General features: G+C 41.5%; 1 protein-coding gene across 1 annotated transcript in view; it reads right to left on the reverse strand.

The window, feature by feature from the left end:
- Positions 1–415: 415 nt before the first annotated feature.
- Positions 416–22,436, reverse strand: part of GRIK1 (glutamate ionotropic receptor kainate type subunit 1) — a 179,415-nt gene continuing 157,394 nt past the window's right edge. The window contains exons 14-17 of the mRNA XM_068418307.1: positions 22,052–22,269; positions 16,602–16,827; positions 12,290–12,540; positions 416–571 (exon numbers count right to left, since the gene is read on the reverse strand). Of these exons, the coding sequence (XP_068274408.1) occupies positions 416–571; positions 12,290–12,540; positions 16,602–16,827; positions 22,052–22,269 (851 nt within the window). The remainder of the gene's footprint in view (positions 572–12,289; positions 12,541–16,601; positions 16,828–22,051; positions 22,270–22,436) is intronic.

A 22,436-nucleotide genomic window follows, 5' to 3' on the forward strand; every position in this document is an offset into this window, starting at 1 on the left:
GGTCCTGATTTCTAAACAACTGTGCTCAACAGAACTGCAATCTTTTCTTCAAAAGGAAAAAAAAAAGTTCCACTCCCAGATTATTGGAAAAAAGAACCCTGTCTCTTGTTTATTTATTTAGAAAGCACATACAGCGATGCATGGGGAGGGGAAGAGAGATGCAAAACAGGTGAGCATACAAATCCATCTCAAAAGAAATAGTGAGACACTTCCCACATGATTAGTAGTACATCAGTCTATGTGAGCATTTAAACTGTTGTACCTCTAGATTAAAAAAAGAAACCACAGAGAATTTCTGAAGAACAAGGTAAATGTCTATGTTTCAGAAATCCCACCACAATCGACTTGTAGGCAGCAATGTTTTTGTTTTGTTTTTTTTTTGTTCCTGATGTTTCCTCAAAGGGGTCTCCCTTGCTCACGCTATGGTTTCTTTCCTCAGTGTCCGCCTCTGGTGACAAGTAAGGATACTTGTGAATGAAGATTTCCCCTTCGTTCGTGACCTTTTCTTTAACTTCTTCTGATGCTTGAGCGAAATTCCAAGCTCCTCCATTATCGCATTGAAAGAAAGACACTGGTGGAAGATGGAAATGGCATTAAACGCTTCTCATCGAAGGCAGAGTTTGACCATACCCTTTGCACAAATGGTGGCTTTTAGAAGCAAGGACCCAAGCTCTTACTGGCGGGCTTGGAAAGCTTCTAAGATGAGTTGTGCCAGCTTTGAATAAGCCCCTAAGGTACAATAGATGAGTCTAATAAGTCATGGTTTTTGACTAACTTGCCTTCCACTGAATTTAATTTAACTGTGGCTTAACTAAAGCTGATTATGAATGTTTCTGAAATTCTACACAGACGCATTTGTGATGTTTTGATGGCTTCATATCATAAAACTTACCCTTTTTCAGTAGGTAGATTTCCTCCTGACCTTAAAAGAAAAAAAGATCTTCTTTTCTAAACCACATGTACCTCAGCGGAAAAAAAATGGGGAATACTAGAGAAAACAAATACCATCATTTTTTAAGGTTTCTTTGTGGTTTAGTTATTTTCCCCTCATGAAATTAACAGATATTTCTAAAATATAGCACAGTCCTCAAGCCTCTTCTTTCTTTGGACAGAATCTTTTTCAAATATTGTGTGTTGAAGAAAGGAGAAAAGTACCACAAGAATAAGGTAGCTGAATAGTTTAGAAAGAAAGCAGAAATCTTTTTTCTCCCCACCATTACCACATTGACAAAGACATTTTGGGTAAGTGGAAGCATCCTTTAAAATCTACAGCTGGAATAATTACATGTAACAAAAAACCACAAAGACGCTTTAAGTGGAAGTATCTGGCAATGCAAAAAATTTGTTCCATGCAAATATATATAAATAGATTACATATAAAATGAAGTGATGGTAGCAGTGTGAAACAAAGCTTTAACGACCTTACCTTCATCAAGTTGAATAAATCCTTCCTAGCAAACCCTTTCGAGAACTGCAGAACTGACCAGCTTTAAAACTAGTTAAAACTACAGTTCTTGTAAAACTGCAGCAATAGCACACAGACATGGTTCTCTGTATCAAACACAAATTCCCTTCTAGAGTGGCACCAATGCAAGGTAAGCAGTGTTCACTTCTTAACCAGTAATAATCCAATAGTGACCTCAGTTATACAGGGCTAAAAAAAGTAAAACCAGATATATTATTGGAAAAGGAGGCAACCCAAGCTTTCCTAGTAGCCAGCTATTCTAGAGGAATATTTTCAAATGCAAAAGAGAGTATGAGAGTAACCTAGATCAAGGTTAAATCATTTAAGGTTGCAAAGGAATCCCAGAGAAGTGAATCCCATGCACCATGCTTCTTTCTCTCCAGTATAAACCCTCCCTATAATGTGTGTAGCCCTGGTTCTGCAAATGCGCCCAAGACAGCAGTGCCTCAGAGTTTGTGTGTATTTTAGATGTGTGTGATCTTGCATATGTCATCATGTCCATTTGTGGGAAGGGCTACACATAGACTAAGATCCCATAGTATATTAAATCTATAGTTTGATATGCTCTTTCTTCGAGATGTTTAATTTTTGTTCATCTGAAATTCTTAAGTATACATAAATTAAACTACTTTTAATTCATGCCAGCCCCAAAATGTAACAGACATAGGCCAGGGCAGTGTACTGCTTTTTTTTTCAAATTACTGTCTGGTAATAGCCAGGAATTTGCTGGTGCAATTATCATGTAAATATCCGCTTTGACAATGTAATATAGGAATTCCAGAGTTACTGGGGTTAGAGTCAAAGGTGTCTGCTGCAGCCTCATGCCCTCTGGAAGCAGTGGCTGAAGCAGGTATCATCCTAACACAGACACTATTTCTATATTGCTTCAGGTTTTTTAGATAGTAGCACCACTTGTTTCCAAACTAATAAAACTGTATGCTCTAAGTGACTGATTTAGCATGGATGATTTCTCTCTACTATCTAAGTTTTAATTGAGCTTTCAAAATCTAGATTACAAACTGATTCCAGAACTCCATGGCAAATAAGGAAAGGATCATATTAACCATTTGTAGGATTGATCAGTTTTATTTTTATTTTCTTTCCCTGTTGTTCTTACTAACCTATATGTTGTGTGTATATTTATTAATAGCCATCAGTCTCTGCGATGTGCATACAGGGATGATTTCTGCAGGTGAAATAGTACATTTTACTGCCTTCTTAATAGGCTTGTATTTTAGTTTTCCAAACTGATTCATATTATTCAGACTATGCAATTATCATAATGCCTTTCAATTTCGTATCAACAAAATAGTCCCATGAAGATCATTTTACATCTGCAGACAGATATTTAAAACATATTGCTGACATTAAGTACGTGAGGTTTTTAATATCTGACTACGTGATTTGTAAAGTGCCCAACTGGTTCCACTTCCAACTCTGTTTTGAATTTCAAAATAAATATTATCAGAAAGACTATTCTTATGAATGTCTTTGATGTTTAGGTTTTGTCTAAGAATTAAACTTTTGTTCATCAATAGAAGTTACATCTAAAACTGAATATAAAAACATTACTGTTCTTGTTGATGGTATTTTCTGTAAACTGATGATGTTTATCCACCCAACAAAGTACGGAAGTAGGCCATTCAAAATCTGAAAGGGCTCTGACTTATCGAGACTCTCCTATCCCATCTGGCAGTGCAGGGCCCCAGTGCGTTGGTTATCCACGAAAGAGATAGAAACACACACACTCAACACACATGGGAATGGGCTCAGCCATCCTACAGAGACAGTGGGTTGGGAGAGGGACAGCAGGAGGGTTTACAGGGATAGATTCCTGGCTCCTACACCTTGCAGCTCCTGCTCCTGGCTTTGTAAAAGCACAAAAGCAGTTTTACAGTTATATTACAATTAGTTCCAAAGGACTCAAAACACCATTTGCATGAGTTTTGTCAACCTGAAGCAATGAATTAAATGTAGATTTAAGACTCTGGACTGATTCTTCAAAGATATTTCCATGGTTATGGACATAACTATGACTCTGACCAATTTTGTGCATATTCCTGTGTCTGAGATCCTACTGCCTTCGAGAAAACCAGCTGGAGGTGGCAAAGAGCATTAAAAACCTGGGAGACACAGGACTTTCTTTGCTCTCTCTGCCCCTCTGCCAGAGAGCTTCAGATGGTCTAAAACAGCAATCTGAGATGATACTTTGAACTTTCAGGGATTTGATTACGCATTCAGGACAGTTACACGTGAACTTTCTTCTGAGGCCCAGGAAGCATAGCTCAAAATCCTATTTATCTCTAAGGTGCAATTAGGAAACTGAACAGATGTCTGAAAACTGCAATTGCCCTGAACTTTTCAAGCAGTAGAAAACTGTGGTACAGAGCAAGTACAAACTCAGCTAGAACACTGTAGGATTTACAGGAAAATCACAGACAAGGAACACATTCAATGGGGACTCCGAAGATGGCCCTCTGAACAGCACCATATCTGCAGAATAATTACAGTAGCCTTTAAAAAGGGGATGGTGGCATTAAAATTCCATTTAAAAGGGTAATATACTGTTCTTTTAGTCTCATATTCGGACAGCCAGACTGACAGGGTTTCTTTAAAAAGCTATTTTTTTTACATGCTGTTAAGTCCACTTTGAGGTCTTGCCCAGAATGAGAGCAGAGTAGGCACAGAGCAATATATTTAACAACAGAGTAATAAGTTTAACATTTTGCTTTTAGTCAGCTTGACTTTCTCATTCTAGCAGTGTCAAAATGCTGCAGGACATGGCATACAAGGCTAAAAGGAAATGTCATCCTTTAAAAACAGAACAGATTTCATTCTTCTTGTGATGTGAGACTCTTCCTCTTTGCCCTTTGGTCATTTCAGCAGGCTACAAAAGCTTGGTCATAAAGCTCCCAGTCCTTCCTTACAATCCCATGCAGAACACTGTGTTAAGCTTTAGGATAATTATAGATTCAGATTTTTAAAATCACATAAAATAAAGTAGAAACAAGACTCAAAAAAAAGAATCTGTAGTCAGGTTTTATCGATCTGCTGCATATGCTGTTGGTATACCACTGGGGACAAGACTTTTCCATTGTGTTTTATTAACACCTTGCAAAAATGAAACAAATAACGAAAAAAAAAACCCACAACACCAAACAACCCAGTGCACTGTGTTGGAGAACTGAGAACTACGAAAATAGTTCTCAGTTCTACGACGGGGTTACAGCGCTGGTTGATAGGGGAAAAGCAACTGATATCATCTACCTGGACTTGTGTAAAGCATTTGACACTGTTCCGCATGACATCCTTGTCTCTAAATTGGAGAGACATGGACTTGACAGATGGACCACTCAGTGGATAAGGAATTGGCTGGATGGTCGCACTCAAAGAGTTACACTCAATGGCTCGACGTCCAAGTGGAGACCAGTGATGAGTGGCGTTCCTCAGGGGTTGGTATTGGGACCGGTCCTGTTTATCATCTTTGTCGGTGACATGGACAGTGGGATTGAGTGCGCCCTCAGCAAGTTTGCCGATGACACCAAGCCGTGCGGTGCAGTCAATGCGCCGGAGGGAAGGGATGCCATCCAGAGGGACCTTGACAGGTTTGAGAAGTGGGCCTGTGTGAACTGCATGAAGTTCAACGAGGCCAAGTGCAAGGTCCTGCACATGGGTCAGGGCAATCCCAAGCACAAATACAGGCTGGGCAGAGACTGGATTGAGAGCAGCCCTGAGGAGAAGGACTTGGGGGTGATGGCTGACGAGAAGCTCAATGTGAGCCGGCAGTGTGCACTTGCAGCCCAGAAGGCCAACTGCATCCTGGGCTGCATTAAAAGCATCGTGGCCACCAGGTCAAGGGAGGTAATTCTGCCCCTCTACTCCACTCTTGTGAGACCCCACCTGGAGTCCTGCATCCAGCTCTGGGGTCCCCAACATAAGAAGGACATGGAGCTGTTGGAGCGAGTCCAGAAGAGGGCCATGAAGATGATCAGAGGGTTGGAGCACCTCTCCTATGAAGAAAGGCTGAGAGAGTTGGGGCTGTTCAGCCTGGAGAAGAGAAGGCTCCAGGGAAACCTTGTAGCAGCCTTCCAGTACCTGAAGGGGGCCTACAGAAAAGCAGGAGAGGGACTATTTACAAGGGCATTTAGTGATAGGACAAGGGGTAATGGTTTTAAACTGAAAGAGGGTAGAATTAGATTAGATATTAGGAAGAAATTCTTCCCTGTGAGGGTAGTGAGACACTGGAACAGGTTGCCCAGAGAAGCTGTGGCTGCCCCCTCCCTGGCAGTGTTTAAGGCCAGATTGGATGAGGCTTTGAGCAACCTGGTCTAGTGGAAAGGTGTCTCTGCCTGCAGCAGGGGGGCTGGAACTAGATGATCTTTAAGGTTCCTTCCAACTGAAACCATTCTATGATTCTATGGTTCTATGAAATTGAAGGATGTGGGCCAGATTTTATTCTGGAAAAACACCTGACGAGCTCAGGCACAGAAGAGAAAGTGCAGAAATCAGAACTTTTCTTCTTCAGTGCCCTCATCACTGTGAAGGATCCATAGCTGGGTCACTGACATATATCTTCTGCTGAAAGGAAAGTGATTTGATTGTGCCTAGTGCACCAAAGAAAAATTACCCAAAATAGTTTCTCCTAGTTGCAGCACATTAAGAATCTATTTGAGTATTCTGTCACTGATGGCTAATTGCATGAGCAGATCACTAAATTAAGTCATCTTTTAAACTGTCAGTCTATTGAACAGTGATTGTCAAAACAGTATGACAATAATCCATGGATTATTTTAACTCGTCCTCAGTTATAGAACCTGTTCCTCAGTTTCCTGTTTACAAGAAAAAAAAAAATCAGTAAAGCTACTTGCTGGTCTCCCAAACCATCTAAACACAAATGGCACTGCTCAGTGAAGGCACAGATGGCCGTACTCACGTTTGGAGGTAGGGGTATGGCCTGAAAATGGAGGGGCTCAAGCTGATGTTCACTGAAGAAGGGAAACTGCAGATGTGACAAGTTCACAAAAAATTCTATTTTGCAAGAACCTCACTGAGATAGGGGATTTCTTCCTACTTCCCCTTCTCCTCCTCCTTTGTTTCCAAAGAGCTAAAGACGTGAAGCTTCAAGGCTTTGATCTGAGAGAGGCGGCACAAACACAGATACCATGGCAGTACTTTGAGGAAATATCAGTCTAGATGGGGAAAGCGTTATTGCCGTGCTTGGTCTAGTTCTGCAATGCAGGCCCGTGTTGTTAATCCACCCTCATCCTGGCTCTCTGAAATGGTGATCATATTGCCTTTGTCCCCTTCTTTCTTCTCTTGTTTTGTCCTTTCTCCCTCCTTCCCCCTGTACCTTTGCCTAAATTGGACTGCAGACTGTTTGATGAGGGCAGGAACTGCCACTAAATAAAGGTAGGCACACTGACCCCAGCCAAACCAACCTGGCAATGGCTTGGGACTAGCTTATTTACAGCCCCTTGGCTTTCAATGGTCAGTGGCTTCTGTGTGTCAAATCACATGCCATTTTTTGCAAACACTTATTAATTTGAATATTTTGGGAGTTCTGAGTAAAATACAGCAACAGCAAAACAAAAATTAATATAAAGTGACATAAGGGTATGCTTACAGCTATTTTTCTCCCCAAATAGCTCTGGCTATGCTTTACTGGTACCACAGTGCCAGAACTAATGGAGTCTGCTGTGGCTCATCCATCACAGGCAGAGTTGTTGGCTCTGTGCTGATTGCACAGCAAGGTCCCTGCGCTGACATGCACCTGAGAAAGGATCTAGTTTGATTATTGGGTCCTGGATGCTGTCGCAAGGCTGCAAGTTAGGAAGATGCAGTGGTGACCATCTGTATTTTTTTGTGGCCAAATTTCCAAGTATAGCTGTCATAGAAGCTTAGAGTTCTTATAAGCAGAAAATCTCTGAAAGCTTCAACACTTCTTCTTAAAGCTTGTTATGTCTATGCAGGAGTCCTCTCAGGTGCCATGCACTTCATGGGAGATGCTATGGGCTGTGCCTTCCTCGAGCCTCACTGTTAACTTGAAGGCACCTGCTTTTTCCTGGAGCCATGGCAAACCTTGCAAAAACTGTCTTTACAAGCATAGATTTATTAGCACTCGGGTGGAACGCTGGCTCTTTACTGCCTCAGCTGCTGGCGTAGCTGCTGAGGAGCAAGTAAGGCTTTTTAATAACTCTTTTGTAGCTAGATATGAAGTTCTGTTAGGGAAAGGAGGAGCTGCTTTGTAATTCCCACAGGCAAGCCAAAGTCTGTGAGGTTGTCTGTGGGGACAACTAGGCATGGGGAAGTGATGACTGTTATTAACAGTGTGTCTATTTCCTTGACAGACAGGAAAATGTTTACCCCAAAAGTGACAGAAAATTTCTCGATTCTGCGTTCATCTAAAAAGCGATTAGAAAACTGGTCGAGGCTGCAACCCGGAAGATTTCTTGCATAGAGCAATGATGGAGATAAACACAGGAATTTTCCTTCTCCTCTGAGAGCTGAGAGAAGCTGAGTTTAATTAGTTTTAAATATCTTCTACTGGGAAACTGCAAACAAAAGTGCTTTCTTAAATCAGGGATACAGAAGATCTAATTCAAGTCTTTGCTGGTAAAAAGACTCATTTTGTGAAGACCCAAAGCTTTCAAGGTGCTATTCAAACAAGTTAAAATGCAATTTTGAGCAAGACAATTTCTTACAGCATCTGGAGTGGAGCATAAACACTTATGTACACGGATGAGCACTGGCAAAGAATTGGTATAGCCTAACTACGAGCAGTACATCTTTGTCACAAAAAATACTTAAGCCTACTGCCAGTATAAATAGTTCTGGCCAAAAACTGTAACATGAATAGAAGGAAAACACGGGTCACTGTATGCACTGGCTTTTCTCAGGAGCCAGGTATGAGAGAAACAATTCAAGAGGAGAGCAGAGCACTCGGCGCAGCACTTCAGTGACTGAGTGTGGAGGCACCCCACTTGAACAAGTTTTCTAAATGCAGTAGAGTCCAGAAATCGTCCCTCAGTAAAGCAGATCATTAACTTGTTTGATCAGGAGGAACTACAGCAGGCAAGAAAACATAAAGTAGGTGTGAGGGGCAGGAAATGAATTGGTGAAACTGGATGTAAACTGGGATATAATGAAATACAGATTAAATGTAATCAGGTTTTGAAAACATGGTGGTTTGCCACAGTTCATGACGTCCTATGAGCTGGCATTTCTGTACATTATGTGTACCTCAAATTGTTGTCATATGTTTTTCAGTGGCAACAACAGATCCAGTCCATTGTCTCCTGCCCTGGCAGTCCCCAGACTGGCTGAGGATTAGAGGAAATCAAACTGGTACCCTTCCAGGATATAAAAAAAACATCCAGTACCAACTTCCTACACAAAAGTTTCCTTGTGAATTTAAATATGCGAAGCAATGCCAAGGCTTTGCTGTTTGATCTAAATTGATATACTGATTTTGCCATAAAGGAGTTTTCTATCTTACAAAGCCTTATAATAGTGAATATCATTAATTGCTCAAACCAAGTCAACAGAGTTATTCTATGAAAGGTATATACTGGGAGTGCCTGAGGGTGCTTTTGTTGAACATGTTCTTAAATGTTAATGGTTACATGGCATAAAATTTAACTGACAGATATGATTTTGTGCTATGATAGTTACTTGGAGGCTTTGGCTAATGAATTTTAAATGGATGAATTAAAATTCATTAAATATTGACACTGGGAATAAGATATGCCAGCTAAAAATCTCTGGCTGCTTATAACAGGGGTTCAGAAAGTTAATGGAGCCCTGCAGGTTATTTTCTGAGGTTTATAAAGAACTGCCTGGCCCACTTGCTGAATGCTTCAGCAGAGATCAAGCAAAATATTTCTCCACGCTTTTAGTAATGAGACTGCCATTGGTTTGCTCAGGTTTGGTAGAAGATGAAAAGGAGGCAAATAATTTTTCTTACCTGAAAAAGGTGAATTACCCCATGAAATGACAAGATGACAATTGTACATAGAGACTGTGATAATTCTTAAAGTCTACTACAGTCTATTGCACTCACTCTTCACTGTAGGTGTAATTATTTTCTGTGATATGCATTTAAACTGCCCAAATTTCCAGGACTTTGACAATTTGCGTTAGATAAGCTTATCTCCTGCTGAAGCAAGAGGCACTTTGAGATCATTAACTATGTGTTGGTGAGTACAACCTTTGCCGTTATGTGCACTGTTTAAGTTTAATGCTTTCCATCGGACACACCTTTTTTCTTTCCTGACTATACAGTGTGAATTGAGGGCTGTGTTCGAATCCCTCGCTCCTCTCGGATTAACTTGCCACAGTCTAACTCCGTAGATAAGGTGGTGCCAGAGGTGGAGTTGGACGGATGGGTTTGCTTACACTGTAGTCCGTAAAAGAAACAAAAGGCCTTGCATGCAAGAAAAGAAAAATGGAGAAAATAAATAAATGAAAGAAGTAAAATTAAAAACAAACATGAGAATGAGATTCAAAAGCTATTTAAATCAAAAGAGATTCTATTTATGGAAACAGAAAAGTCACAGATTGTATTCAACTCATGCTTTGGATTAGCTTAGTGATAATATACACTGTATGGCATTTTCCATCTAAGCTTCTTATTTCACCAAATTAAAAATAAGACAAACTGAGAGAAATCAGAAAGTAACACTGGAATCACTGGTATTCTACTTTGTGTAAAATTACTCCTGGAAAGGAAGTATGATGTTGCCACATTAACTCACTTAAGGTTTTCATTATCAAGAGACTGCCTATAATACACAACACATTGCAGTGGAAGAGTAGTACAGTTTCAGAAAAGGTATATATATATGTATGTATATATGTGTCCCTGAATACTACATTATTCACCCAACATGTTGCTTAGTAAATTAACACTCCCTCATGATGTAAAGCTTTAGGTCTACTTTAATTATGACTTCAGGAATACATTGTCTTTCCCAGACTCCTGAAGTGTTTCCAGGATGTTCTGCACCATATTAGCATTTATACTAAACATTTTAATTAGCTGCAACTGTTCTCCAAAACATATTTGAATGAAACATCTGAGACATGAATGATACAAAGATATCAATACATTCTTTATGCATTTTGTGCTAAAACTGTTTCATGGGGTTAACATACTAATCAGAAAGCTGCAATATGTGCAAAATACATCTGTCTTTTATCTCTGACTTATTCCAAAACAGGGATACCTTAATTAATATGGCCTGCAAAATTGCTCCACATGAGCTGCATCTGTTGTTCGTAGACAGTGCCATTGCCTTTAATGAGGGCTTGCTCAGGCACACATGGAGATGTCTGCACAGTCAGGAGCTGTACTCTGCTGCAGGATACTGTGAGGACCAGGTCCACTGACATTGACATTAGGTGTCATGGACCCAAAATAATATCCAAGTAGGATTCAGTTCACTTCATTTCACCTGTCTGAACAGCAGTTGTCGTAGCCGTAGCTTACGATGATCCCTTACCGGCAGCAAGGAGATACAGGTGATTTACCCTATGCAAAATCAGACCTTGCCCCCTGATGCCCTCAGCCCTGGCTGCTTGTTTTTACTCAGGTGTCAATCCCTCTCACGTGGCAGCACCACTGCTGTATGCAGTGTAAACTGCACCTCTGAGACCAAGTTCAAAATGTTCTCCTTCTCCTCCCACTCATCCCTGCCACCTTCATTAAGGTTATTTTTCTCGACAGTAATTTCTGGCATTTATGTCATCAGCCTTGCAGGATTACATCTCGGATAAAGAGGATGAATTGCCCATGGAAAAGCTCCTGCCTTTCCCTTCTAAAAGTGCAAAGTGAGCTTAAACAACTTGCTTATAAGTAGATGCCTCACGTCTAGAAACCTGAAGTTAGGTGATATGATCCCACCTCTTAGTGATTGCCTTAGGGGCCACTGATGCTGCAGTGCAATGTGACCCTTGTCCCTACGGTAAGTCCTGTTGAAGCGAACAGGATGAGAGCAGATACAGCAGCTGAGCCAACGAGGGCCACGTCAGGGTCTAGGACACAGCCAGAACCAAACCGGCATCAGGGAAGGCAGCCAGAGTAAAAGGCCTGGCAGACAACTTCACGAGCAGACTCTGAGTTGCTGCTCATGCCTTGTTTCTTTTACAGCAGCTAGTGGTTTGGTAAACGGATGTTTACACTCTATTTTAATGACTGATTCTATTTGACAAACTGCTGTTATACTCAAGGAATTATTTGTGCACAGCATTTCTTTTGTTTTCACTCTGCCCTTTTAAATTGCTCATTACGCTTCAGTGGAGCTATAACCAGAATTTCTTTGGCTCTGTAATCTTACTTTACTGTGGCATCCATCACCTTTCAGTAGGTCTCCCTGCTTTGAAGTGCATGCTTCAGCACAGTGCATAAACCCCTGGCTGTGAAAAAAAAGTTTTCTAGAGGAAGAGAAAAATTATACTCGGGGATTTGGAAGTATATCCCTTTTGTTACTCAAAGGGCTGATGCTAATGTCATATTAAAAAAATCCAGTTATGTCTTATTCCTTTCAATGTAATTTATACTTGAAGTCTTAAAGATGAACCAGAAACTGTTTGAGAAATTAATTGCTCTTGTTCTGCACTGCCATACTAAACAGCACTAATTGGACTGTGGGTGAGGTACTTCCCTGTGCTTATTAATAAATTATTTGTCTTTAGTGCCAGAAACGCACGGTGAGACTTCAGCAATAAAAAATCTGCAATCCAGCAGGGTCTTATAATGCAGTTACCTCCACATCCACAAACCTCAGCCTCCCAGAAACATAAGCAAGCTGGAAATGAATGACTCACCTGCTCAATATCGCTGTTTTTCCTTGATTTATATATAAATTCACCAATGGCTACAAACACCGAAAGAACAAGCCCTGCAGCGAGCACTATGAAGATGCCCCCAATATTTTCCACCCCAAGAGCACTGGCTTCTTTGCTGTCCTCCTCGGGGCAGCCGTTGCCTCGCCACCACTTTTCCTTCATCATGTGCAGCTTTCCTTCCTCCTGGAGCTGGAGGATGGCAATGGTGATCTTGTCTCTGTAAGGAGACCCTGAAAGGTGAGAGCAAGAGCCGTCAGTGCTGGATGCAGCAAAGTGAAGGCAGGGAGGGAGCAAGCTGTTGCTATCTGAAGCAACAGTGCTCCCTTATCACAAGATTCATTCCAGCTAGGAAGCCCTGGTTTCTCTTTGGCTCGAAGCGGGAAGAGGACTATCTGTTGGTGTCTGCCCTGGGGACTGGAAAGCAGAAGGCTCTTTTGGTGCGGTTATTTGTTTGAGAATTCATTATAATTTCTAGGGTCTCCTACTGAGGTTTATTTAAGCCTTGGCAGTGGGTTTTCTTGCTAAGTAATTCCTCCATATCACGTTTGAATATTGCTTCGAGCATCCTTTGAGACTTTCCGCTTTGCATCTCTTCTATTTACTTCAACATCTGTTTATTTTTCCTACTGCATGTAAAATGAGTAGCTGTCTAAGAAAAGCCCACGGTCAATCAGATACATTCTCTCCTCATTTATACCTGCATAAGCCCACAACTCCACTTCAGCTGCCTTACAGCTTATAAGAAGGCGGCCCAGTCTTTTTTTCCGTGACTTGCAACAATATTGGCACTGCAAGCTGAAAATAGCAACTATTTTCATGCTTTTTATTTTCAGGCCAACAGCTTGCTAAATGATGTGTCTTCAGGCTCAGCAGCCTTAATGGGCCTGTACAGTATCTGGCAAATAGCGGGGTCACGTTGGGCGGTTCAATCTGTTTAGGTTTGCCTCTCACGCACTCTGCTCTGGCTCTCCATCTTCCAAAATCTCTGCCGCCTCTAAGTCCCTTCAGCCAACTTGTGCTCTTGCAGAAGCACAAGCCTGTAGCCCTAAAGGGGAACAAGGGGGAGGCTTGACCCTCACCCCGCTTCTGGAACAGTGCCTAGTTGAAGGCAATTGCTACCAATCAGCTTTTCCCATGTTGCCACAAGCTGAAGTTATCAACAATAACAGCAGCAATCCTGTTATTAACTGTAATAGACAAGTGGAAGTTGGTTTTGGCATTGAGAGAGACTTTTCTTTATGGGGCAGGGATTTTATGAGAGGGTTACAAGAAAGGCTGTTTGGCTCTAAAGGTATATATGTAACCCCGAACCCTGCCATGCTGGGCTTCCTACAGTTGGAAGCGTTTAGTGTCTGGGCTGAAATACAGTCAGTGTTGCCAGTCCTTTGTCCTTGTATCTAACTGCCATCCATCCTTTCCTCTCTTTTAGCCCATTAATAAGACTATTTTCTTAACCTGTAATTTCACCAAAAGTCACATTTTGCTGCAAATTAAAGCAGTTGCAATTCTCAATCCAATCAAGGTAAACAAACTTTAAGGCAGAACAGGTACCAGAATTTCCGTGATAGCGTTGCACGTAGATGCAGATACTTGAGAAGATCTCCCTAGGCATCACTTTTCTTTCTTTATGCATATAAATAGCCTTGGAAATTTGGCCTCACAGCTTCAGTTTTCTTTCTTATATTGTCATGCAGGACACTATTAAAAATAATTGTACCATGAATACAAGTCCCCCTCTCTGCTTTCCATTTCCTTTAGCACACAGCATTGTCTGAGGAGAATCAGTGTGAAAAACATTGCAGTTCTTCATTTGTTGCGCCAACACTCAGCTGTTTTTCAGTGTACCTTACTGCCAGCACTAGGACATGCTGTGACCACAGATGCCAAGAGACATGTGTCAGGTTATACAAAGTCTATCTGGGAAGCCAGCAATCAGCAGCCACTGCTTGAGGTAGCCAGCTTTGAAAGGAAAATACGCCTGCTGTAAGAATAGATGATTTGTATGCATGCTATTAAAGAACCAAAAAGCAGCACAACAGAAAATAAAACCAAAACACCTCCAAAACTGTCTTTACACAGAGAACTGAATTATTACCACTGAAAACAGCAATGCCTCTTAGAAGAAAGAGCAGAATTGTTTCTACCTTAGGAGAGGTTTGTCACCCTGGTAGCTGGAGTCTCTTAGATTGTAGGACTCATCTATTTTCCCTTGTCTGAAAGGACACAGCTGTTAGGTAAAGTGAAGCAGCCTGAGTCACAACGCAGGATTTGTGGGGGTGTTCATTCTTTCTTGAGATGTTTATGTTGCCAGTAGGACTATCACAATTCACCTTGAGGGTAACAGGTGCATCTATATTTCTATGCTTGCTTTTAAAGTCTGTCAAGTGTGCCTGAAGTGTTGGATTGGTGATGTTTTATTGGTGAGCACTAAGACCGCACACAAATCCATCCCAACACCTCTTTGAATATTTAGCATATCATTTATGGCCTCTGAGCTATTAACAACCTACCTCTCAGGCCAAGAAATGCATCTATCTACCTTCTTAGCAGTCTCCCAAGTAACTGGTAATAGCTTTAGTGTTAGAATTACTAGCATCAGCACTGGCAGTGATACTGGAACCTGTCCTGACACTTATAATAATGTTGCTTTCTTAAACTGGATTCCTCCCAGGGTGACATTTTGCACAGGTTTTGCTTAAAGGTGCTTTTCCTACAGCAGCACCTCCAGAGTTCATTAAGTTCACCACCAGCCATCACTGCAGATTTTTCATTAGTAATGGTCTTTGCCAAGAATCTGATGAAAACCCTCTTTGTGACCCACTGGCTCCCTAATAAGCATAAACGGAGATGTTTGCTGTTACGCCTAAATGTCCTTTAACCTAATTCAGCACAAAGAAGTAGGAAGACAGCCTATCTCTGCAGTTTTTCACTTGCAGAAATTGCTCTGATAAATAAAACAGTACATTGCCTGGATTCACAGAAGAACTTTCAAAAATTCACCTTCCTGTTTCTTTGGGAGCCAAATGATGATGGTATTCAGCACTTTCACTGGATATTTTGGAGTGTGAGGCATATTTTTGCTGCTGCAAACCCTAGCCATGTGGTTGTGCATTCTCCTGAAGGAATGAATGCAGAACAGTTAAGACCTTCTGAAACTCTGGTGTTAAGGGTCGCAGACAAGTCATCTATTTTTTTTTTTCCATACAGCTTCTGCAATTAATAGTCTCAAATGCTATGAGAAAAATAACAGAGCCTTTGGGGTCCATCTGAATAGTGGAAGGATCTCCACAGCTTATCTTGTTTATGAAATAAATCTTATAAAAATTTAAGATGCCTGATCACACTGAATTATTCCACAGTGCTTGGAGACATCTATTCCCCTGAGTCTTTCTGGTTTTCCTTAAGAAAAAAATTAAAGCACATTTATCATACAAAAATATCTTACAAATATATTTCACAGCTGTATTTCCAATGGATGCACTCTCTCTGAAGATTACCATCTGTTCCAATCATTCCTTCATTGTTCTTGGTTTAAACTATGGCAGCTTTATAACTGCAATGAAACTCTTGCCATACATTTGTCTTTATTTGGGATTTTAGCTTTTGTATCATTCTCCTCAGGGTAAGATGGCTGTTCTCACACAGCCAGTTGAAAAATATACTTAAAATGTTATCTATATGACAATCTGTCTGAGGTACTCAGTAGCATAGATAATCACAGTTCAAAGTGCAGTGGTGTTTCTTCCTTATTTATATCTGGTCTACCAAGCAACTGATGGACCAAATACTTCACCTGTTATATCTGTGTAAACTGATATTGCCTTGAATAATTCCCCTGAAGACAATAAAATTGAATAGCTATTAACTGAGCATGGCATGGTAAATGCATATGTGAGCAGTACAGGAAGTATACTGTGCAGGAAAAAGATCTGGCTGCCCAGTGCCGATTATTCACAAGAGCCCAGCACAAAAAACTGACACTCTTTCTAATTCTCTGCAATTATGAAAATCTTGAAAAGGACACTGGATATACTAAAAAAGGTCTACTGGAAAGAGTTCACAGAGACTGGGGGTCTTAAGACTCTGCCTAGCTCTAAACACGGAAATCCCTGATGCAGTTGAAGAACCTTGCAATTGCTTCTCACTGTTCTTATGTGTTCCTCTGAGGTCATGACTGTTTTGATGAGACACGTTTCTAAAAGACTAGGACATGATTCAAATGGCCTTCTAAATTTCTGAAGAGGTCATTGCTGGGTGTGTTCCACAACACCTGTGCTGGAAAGCATCTTACCAATAGGGGTTCCCACGCCGTAGCCTTTTGAATCAATGAGCCCCCCGATCTGGGTGAGATTGCAGTTTCTCTGAGTCACGTACTCTATGCTGGTCGACTCCATTAGCAGTGCATAGTCCGTTGTGAGCACGCGCTGGATTCCCTCATCGTTGTTCTTCATCAGTGCTGTCTGCTGCCTGCTGCTCATGAACGCCCACATCTTCTCATATGTTGATATTTTGGATTTCTAAGGAGGGAAAACAAGGGCACAGAATCACACCAGCACCCAAATTACACTTGTAAAATACTCCTCAGCCTTTCGTTGTGAACGATGCCAATAGCACATCTTGAATGAAAGAGAATTGGTACCAGGGTTTTCCTTCCTGTAGCCTCTCTCTCCTGCTGTGCTTTATGCTGAGGAATGTCTTTTTTCACTCCCTTTGCAGTGCCAAGGACTTCATTACTGGCATGACTGTGAAGTGCTTTGAACTTTTTTGTGCTGGTATATGGATTATAGCACATAACCCAGCTAAATTAGTGCAGGTGGATATTGTGCACTCAGAAGCAGTGCTTCTGCCTGTCAGGGCAAATGTGCTACTCCAAAAGCCTGATAAATACAGTACTGGCTCTTCTGTAGTGATATCACTTGCCTAGAAGTCATGTATGTCAAGGATAAAACTTGAGAAACAAATGCAAAGCGGCTTCTAAACAAATTTCTGCTTTCTGCTTTCCATTGCAATCAGTCCTAAGGACTTCATCCTCCTCCCACTGAAGTTAAGGGGAGTTTGCTATGAGGAACGTGTACGTGTCCTGTGTCAACGCCCAGCTGCACAGGTTAAGAGGGATGCCAGAAGCCCCAGCCACCTCCATACGGTGTTGAACATCCCTTCCTCCCTGCTCCTTTCCCTGTGCTGTGAGAGCCCCTGAGGGACCAACACACCCTGCAGGGAAAGGCAATGCCAGTGCCCGCTTTTTCACACTTCTGCCTTTGTTGGAGGATATGAGAAGAAAAACTGAACCTGCTCAGGGACAGGCCGGAGCCCTGCTCCTGCTACCCTCCAGATGGGCTACCTACAAACCAAAAAACCTTCAAGAGCTCACACACTACTAACATGATTAAACCTCTCTCTTCCTTGTATGCTCTCAAACAACTTTGAGCGCACAATGTCACTTTTGGATTAAATATCAAGGTAGACCTACAGACAGCTGGGCCACTAGAAACTGCCAGTAGATACAATTTTATCTCAGGATGGCAAAGCCAACCATTGCTGTTGGTGCAGCCTAGCATGAGCCAGACACACAAAAACTGACTTTTTAATGTGAATATTGAAGGTTGTTGAAAGTTACAACACTTAGGTTTTGCCCGTTCTGGGGCATTATATCCTCCCTTCATGGGCCCTTTCTTTCATTTGTGGCCATCACAGCTGATTTTAGGCTCACTGTGTGGAGAATATGTGTCCTTATTAAACACTGGTGTTTGGGGAATTCCTGTGAGAAGTTGATTTTCTGGTTCTTTGAGCTTTAACTGTTAATATGCTTCACCTGTAAATTCAATATCTGTGAATATCACCTAAATTCCACCTAAGCTTGGTAAGCCACAGGATACCACTAAACTTTGAAGATGGTTAAGTGGCTCTTTACTAGTAGAAACCATTTTTACTTCTCAGTTGGGAATATTTTTTAAAATTGATGATAAGTTTATGCAGTAGATTGAGTCTGATATTAAATTTACTGGAAGGATGTATTCCTTATTCAGATGAGTTTGAAAGAAAGATCTTAGCTTCCCAACTTGCCAACTCCCATTGTTTTCAGGATAGGTGACATGCCAAATTCTCTCCTTTGAATTCCCATTGATTTCAGTGGAAATATGTCTGCACATCAGAAGGCAGGAGCTGGCAAGAGCTGCAACATGAGATTAAGATCCATTATCACGGAGGGGCAAGAAAGCAATGTAAGATTTATGGACGTGTTGGAAACAGAGCAGGACAGCAGTCTGGAGAAATAGGTATGTGTGTCACGATTTGTGGATGTGAAACATCTTGCCTTTGAGCTGGACTTTTCCCAAATTTTGACATGCACACAGACAGTGAACGCTGTCTGAGATCCTGCTGGCTCACCTGCCTAGAACCCCATCCCCTTGCTGGAGTGCTCCTTAACTGTCTGGGCCCTGTTTTCTGGGTATTTTAATCTGGTATGGCCAGATCTGGGATCTGTGTACAGGGAGGAGGCTGACTCTGAGGTTCCTTCAAAGTCAGAACTCCATTTTTTCCCCACAAATAATTTCAATTGCTTTTGTTTTCATTCCCCCCATTACCTAGCTAGAAGGCATAGTCACTGCAGAAACTTTCTTGAAAATATTGCCTCTTTAGCAATAGTTTTTCTGGGGACACTGTTGCAACAGGGATTCTAGTGTAAGGCATTCAAAATTAGTGGAAAAAACACAACTGTTAGTATATGCATTATAAACAAGACTAAATAAAAAGTGATGTAAGTTTGAATAAATGCAAACAGAGTTCTCAGAAAAGCAGTGGAAGTACCTTGCTTTTCTCATATGGTTCCCAACCTCCACCCTATTCAGTAGGTACATTGTGTGATATCATCTTTCAGGGGCTTCTCACTGCCTACTTTTAAGCACAAACTCCTAAACTAAAGCTCTTCAGAGATTTTTCTGTGCCAGAATATTTTTCTGCGCTTTATGTCTTCAGAAATACTTTTGCCTTGTTTGTCTCTTATAGTTCTGAAAATTAGACTCAGCTGGTCTTTGCATCTCATGTCCTACATGACAGGCACTCTCTTGTTCCTCTCTCCTCCATAGAGGAACAACTGGAGTGTCATGGTTTTGCCTTAAAAAGATGCTTGTCTGAAAGGGTCTGCTGTTTCTCTTGGCATTTCTTGGTTTAAGCACTGGGCGTAGCCCTTACATAAATCAAATCTTGCAAGACAGGAAGCACTTGAATTAATGACCCTTCCTTAGTGCAACCCAGCCCTGCGCTACATTCCTGCAGGACATTTTTACTGCTGTTGCACCCAGTCGTGCTGATTCCTCCTTTCCCTTTCCCTGTCCCTATCACATCAGCACTCCCAGGTGGTAGGACTGTCCCTGCAGCACAGGCTGCCCACCGTGAAAAGCACCTTTCACCCCAGCTCAGCCCCTCCAGCCCTCGAATCTCAGAGGCATGGCTGTCGGAGAGTGCCCCAGGGAACTGGGGTGCTCCCAGAGTCTGTCGCAGCATGGGACAGCCCAAGGGAAACTGTGCACACCAGATCAGGACTTCACAGCTCCTCAAAAAGAAGCAGAGTTATTTCAGGTGTTTTCTCTAGAACCGCTGTGGCAAAGGTGCTTTTTCTTAAACTATACTGTAATGCACGTGCAGCGCGGGAATGGGAGTAACTGCTGCCCACAGACCCTTACCTCTGCCTTCTAATTCCTAGGCCTCTCACTGGTCTGTGTGTGTGTGTGCTTACTTAGCTCAAGAAGTATATGCAGCGTTTTACAGTCCGAGGGAGTAAAAGTCATGTCCTCACAGAGCACACAGTCGTCCTTTTGCATACATAAGTATCAATTGTATTTATTGTACAGAGACTTACTCTGTGATTTTTTTTTTTAAGTTTTGGACAGCATAAAGAAATCCTAATCTTGTGAGGATCTTGAAGGGCTTCTGTAATAAAAATCATAACACCTTTTATATAACACTATGTGGCTCGCTGGTTTACAAGTGTGATAAATGGTATTTTTCATGCACCTTTCACTATGTCACTTTCACTCTGCCAGAGAATCTATCTCCATTCTGTACAAAAACTAGTGTCCTTTCACTTGTGTTTGTGTACATGTGTATTTCAGGCACAAGTAAGTTAGCACGTATAGCATATAAATATTTAATCACTTTGTCTGAAACTTTTTTTAAAGGCTTACATTCTTTTAAGCCTACAAATTTTAACCACAGGGATTAATGGTGCAGCAAAATCAGTGTAAAGCCAGAAACAGCTCTAGAAATTTCTTCTGAACTTTTCATGACAAAATTAAGAAACTATTTCCTCTGAAAAACCACAGGAGTAACAGGTTTTGAAGATTTCTTCCCGACACTGAATATGACTTCAGAATAGCAATGACAGTGACTGGGCAGCGAAGAGCTCTTAGACTAAGGGAGTTTCCCAGAGCCCTTCAGAAGGTGGCACAGGCTGCTTCCTACTGCCTTACGCTCCTGATGAGAGCCTGGTACTTGCCTTACGCAGTTTCCAGGAATATCTCCAGACAGGTTTCCCAGCATATCTTAATGGAAATGTCAGCTCATCATTTCAAGAACAGACTATAATGAGGCTCTGAAAAATGCTGTAGTTTGTGCATTTTCTTTCAGCACAGAAACATTTCTATTCAGTCACAGGAGAGCCATTACTAGGGCAGCTCACCCTTGACAGCTCCATCAGGGATAGCCTACTGTCAGATCTATTACATGACTGAAACATCCTTGATGAGCATTATTCGTTTTGAGAGATGACCCAAATACTTTAGCTGTGATCCTTTTTTGTCTGTGTGTGGAAGCACTTTGCCCCATGTGGAAGCAGAAGGGTTTGTGGTTAAAGCTCAGGCTGGAGCAGCAGGGGCTTGGGCTCTCAGCACCGGGGGGGCCGAAGCTACTCACTCCTGCACACACATGTGGCACAAGTATTATTTTGCCCCACATGCTGCTTCCCCATGGTGCCTCCCTCTTCAAAGGCATATTTGAATATCTATAAACACCATTCCTAGATGCCGATGAAAAGCATGATACGAGTTCATTCTGTGCTTAACTTCCCTGCTGAGGCTACTGCTGAAGCTGCTAATTAATTCTAATTGTCAGAGGATTTTTGTGCGTATGTCCTATATTTATATCTTATAGGCTTTTACGTTGACATTTTATGAGATTAACTGATTTTGTATGTAATTAATACTAATATTGAAGAACAAAAGAATGCAGTTATCTACAAAGCAATTAGCCACAGAAAATGATCTTTTACTTACAGATGTGTTCATGCATGTATGTGGCCCGTATATTAATAGTCTGTGTAATATTGACCATGGACCACTTTAAAAATGGGACAAACAACCTCACATTTTGACTGCCTGCAGTATTTTTCTGGTGCAAATGTGACATTCAGAAGTGATCTCAGCCAAGTGGCTGTAAGAAGCCAAGATCCCCTCCTGGAGTAGAATGTCCCCACATCCATGCCCTGGTTCCCTTCAGATTCTCCCATCAAATGCATGGGTTTGCCCCTCACAGAAGTACAGCATCAGGTTGTTTCTCCATATGTCTTGGGGGGAAAATCTCCCACCTTTTACATTAATATTGTTGAAGAATCCTCTATGCATTTAGGCAAATGATGTACTTACCTGTTACGGTAATCCTTCCAAGTGTTGTGATTCCACCTCACCATTTATCACCAGAGGGCCATGAGTCAGTCCGACCACACAGAGCTGGCTGATGCCATCTTACCTTGAAGAAGGTCATTGTGGATCCATCTCTCACAGCCCCGTACTCTATCTTGGTTTGCTTTGCCAAATCATCTGCTGAATCAATGGGGGATTCCATCCTCTCCACAGTCAGGAAGGCAGCCAGGTTGGCAGTATAGGATGAGATTATGATTAAGGTGAAAAACCACCATATTCCTCCAACTATTCTGGTAGAAAGAGCTTTGGGCATCAGCTCTGATCCTGTTACAATATCATCAAAATAATCATATCAAAATGATGCTGAAAGATGCCTTTCCTGATACCACAGACTGGTTTTAGGCACAGAATGCTTTTATGAGCTGTAGTATGATAAAATGATTTAAACAATAATCTCACAGATGCACAGCTAACATTTATAATGGTAACAC

This window comes from Nyctibius grandis, chromosome 2 (genome assembly GCF_013368605.1).
Source record: "Nyctibius grandis isolate bNycGra1 chromosome 2, bNycGra1.pri, whole genome shotgun sequence".
Taxonomy (NCBI): Eukaryota; Metazoa; Chordata; class Aves; order Nyctibiiformes; family Nyctibiidae; genus Nyctibius; species Nyctibius grandis.